This window comes from Mastomys coucha, unplaced genomic scaffold (assembly GCF_008632895.1).
Source record: "Mastomys coucha isolate ucsf_1 unplaced genomic scaffold, UCSF_Mcou_1 pScaffold18, whole genome shotgun sequence".
NCBI classification, from domain to species: Eukaryota; Metazoa; Chordata; class Mammalia; order Rodentia; family Muridae; genus Mastomys; species Mastomys coucha.
In genome coordinates this window covers 67,563,319-67,569,596 of record NW_022196900.1, presented here as the reverse complement: position 1 = coordinate 67,569,596, position 6,278 = coordinate 67,563,319, and the positions used below count along the sequence as shown (strand labels likewise).

At 40.8% G+C, this 6,278-nt stretch overlaps 1 protein-coding gene across 1 annotated transcript in view; it reads left to right on the top strand.

Annotated features, from left to right (window-relative positions):
- Window positions 1–4,123, top strand: part of Zyg11b (zyg-11 family member B, cell cycle regulator) — a 58,286-nt gene extending 54,163 nt beyond the window's left edge. Inside the window, exons 13-14 of the mRNA XM_031378123.1 lie at window positions 2,177–2,274; window positions 3,394–4,123. Coding sequence (XP_031233983.1) covers window positions 2,177–2,274; window positions 3,394–3,584 — 289 coding nt within the window. The 3' untranslated portion in view covers window positions 3,585–4,123. The remainder of the gene's footprint in view (window positions 1–2,176; window positions 2,275–3,393) is intronic.
- The last annotated feature ends 2,155 nt before the right edge of the window (window positions 4,124–6,278 follow it).

Below are 6,278 nucleotides of genomic sequence, written 5' to 3'. Positions count from 1 at the left end.
AAAAAAAAAAAAAAGAAAAAGAAAAAAAAGAAGACAATGAATTATTATCTGCAAATAGCAATAATCTGACTTTCTCCTTCCCCCTAATGCCCTACTTATTTTATTTTCTTGTCTTATTTCTCTAGTTAACATGTAAGAGTCGGGAAATAAATAACAGTGGAGCAATGGACACCCTTGTCTCAATCCTAGTTTTGAAGGAAATGCTTTGGGGAGGGGGATTTGGTATATTGTGTGTTGTGGGCTTGTTTCTTCAGACTTTATCATAAAAGCTGAACTTTGTAAAGGCCTCAAGTCTAGTTATGTGCTCTATAACATTTACTCATGTGCATATGTTGAGCTATCCTGAATTCCTGGAAATGAACTCAGCTACGTCATGATGCATGATCTTTTAAATGTACTCTTAAATTTGTTTTGTTTTAGTGGTTGGTTGTTTTTGTTTGTTTGTTTGTTTGTTTTTGTTTTGGTCAGGGTCCACTATGTAGCCCTGGCTGACCTAGAACTCAGTGTGTAGACCTGTAGTTTACTAAGCTTTATCTGCCTCCTGATTGTTGAGATTAAAGGTGTGCATTTTTCAAGACAGAGTTTTCCTGTTTAGCCCTGTTCATCTTACTAGACCAGGCAGTTCTTTGGCCACCAGGGGGACATTCTTTTTCTACCCAGGGCAAGATGCTCTTGGAGAAGGAAGATCATCTTCCAGCTAAGGCTAAGCTGATGGATGGACCCTCCAGCCCCTCTGTTTCCCTTAGACCAGCCATCAGGTCCCTTTTTTTACACTAACTTCATGTGCTTGAGCTTTGGGGTAGCAAGTCTTTTCAAATAACCTCAGAACAAGATTGTTTGGGTGCTGAGCAAAGTATGTCTATGGGGATGAGGTCACAGGAATCCACTTCAGTCCCACAGTGAGGTCCTTACCTCCTTCCTCAAGTGTCCCTCAGGTGTCCTGACTAGACTCTCTCTGTTGACCAGACTGGCCTTGAACTCACCAAGATTCTCCTGCTCCTGGCTCCTGAGTGCTGGGATTAAAGGTGTGCACTACTACTATCCATCTTATGGATCTGTCTTAAGATTTCTGTGGCCCCTTGGCTTAATTTTAGTAAGTCATTTAGAATTTATCCACTTTTTTTTCAATTTTCCATAATAAAAAATTTCAAAATAGTCAGGCCACCTTTAATGGCAGCACTTGGGAGGTGCATGCCTTTAATCCCAGCACTTGGGAGGCAGAGGCAGGTGGATCTCTGAGTTGGAGGCCAGCCTGGTCTACAGAGTGAGTTCCAGGACAGCCAGGGCTACACAGAGAAACCCTGTCTCGAAAAACCAAGAACAAAAATTTCAAAATATTCTCTAACAATCCTCTAGACTGCGTTGTAATTTGTTATAACACCTTTAACCACTAGTTGTATGAGTTGGGTCTCTTTCTTTTGGTTAGTTTAGCTAAGTGACCTGTCAACTTTATTTTGCTAGGGAGCAAGTCCTTATTTGATTGATTCTGTGCATTGTTTTTTGTGCTCATAACTGTCATCCCTGTTTATTGTTTCTTATCATGCACTGCTTTGGGGTTTGCCTGTTTTTCTAGTACCTTCTAAGATCTCTCGGTCTTATGTAGCCGGAGCTGTGCTGTTTTATGGAACTCACAGCCCCAGCTGCCTTTGTGCATATTTGTTTACAATTGTTCTATGTCCTTGGTGAATTGTTCACTTTATTAATATGTGGAAGCCTTTACTTCTTCTGCCTCCCCACCCCCATTTTTAAGACAGGGGCTCTTTACATCACCCTGCCATCCTGGGACTCACCCCATAGACCAGGCTGGCCTCACACTCACAGATTCATCTGCCTCTGCCCCCCAATTAAAGGTGTGCACCACCACACCTGGTTTCTTCTGACTGGTTTTAAAATGTACTTTTTTTCAGATATCTAAGTTGGGAAGACCAAAAAAGAAAAAGAAAAGCTTTTGAAAGATCTACACTCCCCTCCCTTAATACAGTCTTTTATGTACCTCTGGTGCACCAACATGCATCTCAGTGCAATTCTTTCTGAAATATGTATGACAAAGTAAAGGTGTATGTTGCTCCTTCATATCAGTCTAGAAATGGCATGTCTTTTCTTAAAGTTGTAAGAATCACTACCTAGAAAATGATGCTTTGTATAAAATGTGACTTTGATTCTTTTGAACCTTTAGGTCCTTTAATCCATTCTTTCCACTACTTGGCTGTTTTACGACTCCGGGAGTCCAGCTATGGGCAGTTTGGGCCATGCAACATGTCTGCAGCAAGAATCGTATGTACCAAAAGTAGAACTATGGTTCCAATTCAATTTTCCTTTACAGAAAGTCATTTTGGTGGGGTGAAAGATTGTTGAGTTTTTCCTGTGTAGTTCTGGCTAACTGGTATAGAACTCACTATGTAGCTCAGGCTGGCCATAAACTCTGCAGAAAGTTTATGGCTATGGGTGTTTTGCCTGTATATGTATGTACACCATTTATATGCTATCAAATTCCCTGGAACTGGAGTTAGAGACAGTTGTGAGACACCATGTGTGGTGTATTCTTTACTGCTGAACCATCTCCTCAGCCTCCAGAAAACCTTTGTTTATTTTTTTGAAACAAGTTTTTTTCTGTGTAGCTCTGTCTGTCCTGGAACTTACTCTGTAGACCAGGCTGGCCTGGAACTCAGAAATCCGCCTGCCTCTGCCTATTTTTTATTTTGTTTGAAATAGGTCTGTAGATCAGGCTAGCCTTGAACTGACAGAGATCCACTTGCCTTTGCCTCCCAAATGCTAGGATTAAAGACATGTGCCATGACCCCATCTGCATTGAATCTTTTAAGTATACTTACTTTTTAGTGTATATGTGTATGTGGTGTATATATATGGCTTTGTGGGCACATGCATACATGTTCGAAGCCCAGAGGAGTGTCTTCCTCCATTGCCTTCTGCCTTACTCTCACTGAACCAGAAGTTTGCTGTCCAAGGACTTCCTAGGACCTTCCTTCCTCTGTCCCACAACGCTGGGTTACAGACACACATGGCCATGCCTTTTTATGTGGGTTCTAGGATTAGAATTCAGGATTAACCATCTAATAATCCAGTTCCAGGGGATTTGATACCCTTTTCTAGGTTCTGGCATGCAAGGGGTACACAGACATACATATATAAAACATCCAAACACATAAAATAATTTCTAAAAAGGTTCCTGAATTCAAGGGGAAAAAGTGGAGATGATAAGAGACACTGATTCGTCAGGTTTTTGTTTGGCTTTGTGGAGGTAGGGTCTTACTGTGTGGATTTGCTTCATGCATGACCATGCATGGCCTTTGATGTGTTTTTGTTGTTTTAAGCCCTGAAGAACTTGTTTTGTTTGTGGGATAACCTTAAAACATTTTTCTTGTTTTCTTTCAGCTTCAAGGTATTGCAGCATGCTGATTGAAGAAGGAGGACTGCAGCATTTGTACAACATCAAAGAACATGAGCAGACAGACCCCTATGTGCAGCAGATTGCTGTGGCCATTCTGGACAGTTTAGAGAAACACATTGTGCGCCACGGAAGGCCCCCTCCCTGTAAAAAGCAGGCCCAGGCCCGACTGAATTGATAGCCATAGATAGTTGGGTAACGAACAAAGAACGGGAGGCATTTTTGTGGTTGGTTCATTTGGAATAGTGTGCTCTCTGGTGTTTGGGGGCGGGGTGGGGGGGTTGTCCGTGGTAAGAGTCCTGTAATCCATTTGGAATTGGTAATGTACAGTACTGCCCATGTGAACAGTCTTGATTTGTTTTGTGATTTTTAACTTATGAGGCAAGAAAGGTCTTCCTTCAATATCGTTTATTAGGAAATCTTGCAGTGTTGAACTTAACCTGTGCTTGAAATCCTCCAGTTTCACGATAAGCTGCACGCAGTGTTACGCAGACTTTCCTTGCAGGCGAGCAGGGCTGCTGACCTGACTTCAGCTCCGCCTCGCTATAATTTTATATTGCTTTTGTAAAAATGCCCCCATCCTCTGTCACAAGATGCCCTTCTTTGTGTGAGTGGAAGCTGTTGTTTTTCTAGAAGCTTCTTGCTATCAGGAGCCTGAATGGCAGTCAAAGGAATATAAAATAAAGAAAGACCATGACAGAAGGACAGAGTTGAAAAGGAATTAGAAATTGCTTTTGTGGTATAGCTCTGAAAATGGGAAACGTTCTCCTGGTGTCCCTCTGCTAAGGCGGGAACAGCAGCTGTTCTCCATGCTAAAGGCTGGAAGCACAGACCATTGCTACCCCTTCTTTTCCAAAGTCATTCTTATTCCGTGGAATAGAGACCATGCTTGGAGTTAATTTGCTTAGTTAAAATACAATTGACAACAGAAAATTTGTTGCAGAAATTTAAACTTGAGTTGGGGTGTGGCTCAGTGGTAGAATATGTTCTTAGAATGTATGAATTCAGTACCCAGCACCACACACAACAAAAAGTTAAAAATGTTTCTTCTGTTCAGATATGTGTATCTGTCAGGCATAAGTGGCTCCTCTGCAATCTTAGCACTCAGGAAACTGAGCAGGAGTGCTGTGCGTTTGAGGCCAGCCTGTGTTAGTGACGTGTAGTGTATCCTCATTATGTGTTCATGTTAGAAAAAGATGCCAGAGAAGAGTGGGCTGCTGCTGGATGGTTACACGTGTAGTCATCTGGAGAAAAGGAAATGGTTTTGGTGGATTATTTTTTTAGGCAGTTACCTTTCCTTTAAGATAATTGATCTACGAAGAATCAACTATCATCTTATGAACCTGGGAGGCAGCAAGTTACCAACAAACTTAATTTCCACTATAATTTTAAGTTGGGAAGAATTCAGACCTATAATTCAGTAATGGCAAAGGTGAGACAGAAGGAATTACAGTTAATTAGGAGGTAACTACGCCACAAAGTTGCAAGCCAGCCTGAGCTATATGGGGAAGACCCTTTCTCATGAAACAAAACAAATTTTTTATTTTAGGGAGTTCTTAGTGGCACTTGCCCTTAATTCAAAACACTAAGGAGCAGGTGGCTCTCAGGGTCAGCAAGGAATAGATAGCAAGACCCCATCTCAAAACAAACAAGGACACTCACATCTTGTTTTGTAAATAGGTTTAATCTGAAGTCTTTTCTAACCACATTCATACATGTCTAAAATGTTTTCAGTAGCGTTTTAAAGTAAGTTGGGAATATTTCAGAAAGGAGCTAGCTTAAGCTAGCTGAAGCTGTGCCTCTGAGCGTGCATCCACGCCCTAGTGCGGGAAAACAAAGCTGAAAGGAATATGAGTTCTAAGCCAGCCTGGATGACAGGACTGACCAGCAAGCTCATGGACACTATGCTTTTAACATGTCTGACTCATGTTTCATACTACTGTCTCACTCCTTGGACTTGACTGTTTCAGACTTCCTTCATAGGGATGAATATTGAATCAAACTGAAAGAAAACACACACATAGAATTATCAAAAACCATGTAAAACTATGGCTTATTTCTTACTTAATTGGTTCAAGGAATTTTGAGAGCTATAAGATATATTTTTTTACCCAAGATGGTTGCTCAAAGCCATGATCCACCAGTGGAGAGACAAGATTGTCATTTTGAGGCTAGCCTGGGCTACCTACTGATGCTTGTCTCAGCAGCCTCCACCACAAAAGATGCATTTTTCATAGTTAAACACATTTAGAAAAAAGAAAATTTCTTTCAGAGCAGTAGTTTTTGCTTCTTGTTGACATTTCTCCCACAATTTTAATGTCTAAGACAAAATTCTGACAATACAATGTAGTCTGCAGTGTACAAGACTTGTACACTGCAAGCTTGCAGTGTTGACCTGCCAAGCCTACATAGTATACTTGTGAAATATTTGAGAACTTTGGCTTCAAGTGTCATGACAAAAGTACATGTTCCTATAGGCTATTGCTAACCTTGCTTTTACAAAGTTTGAGAAAAATAAAGTCAGGTGTGGTAGTATATACCTGTAATCCCAGTATAACAGCTACAGAGCAAATTCAGAACCAGCATTGGTTACCTGATATACCGTCTGGAGAAGCAGAACAAGAGATGGTCAAAGGGCCTACAGAATGATTCAGAATAACCTGATACATGAAGGTTCAAAACCAATTCAATTTATATTTTCTAGGCCAGTCAAGGCTAGGTTGCAAAAAAAACTTAAAAAAACAAAACAAAACAAAACAACAAAAAACCCACCCCCACAAACTCAAAGTGACTGACTGTATCCCAAGTAAATCAAGTTCTTAGTGCCTCTGTATGTTTTTGTTTGTTAGGTGGTGGTGTATTTCTTTTTCTT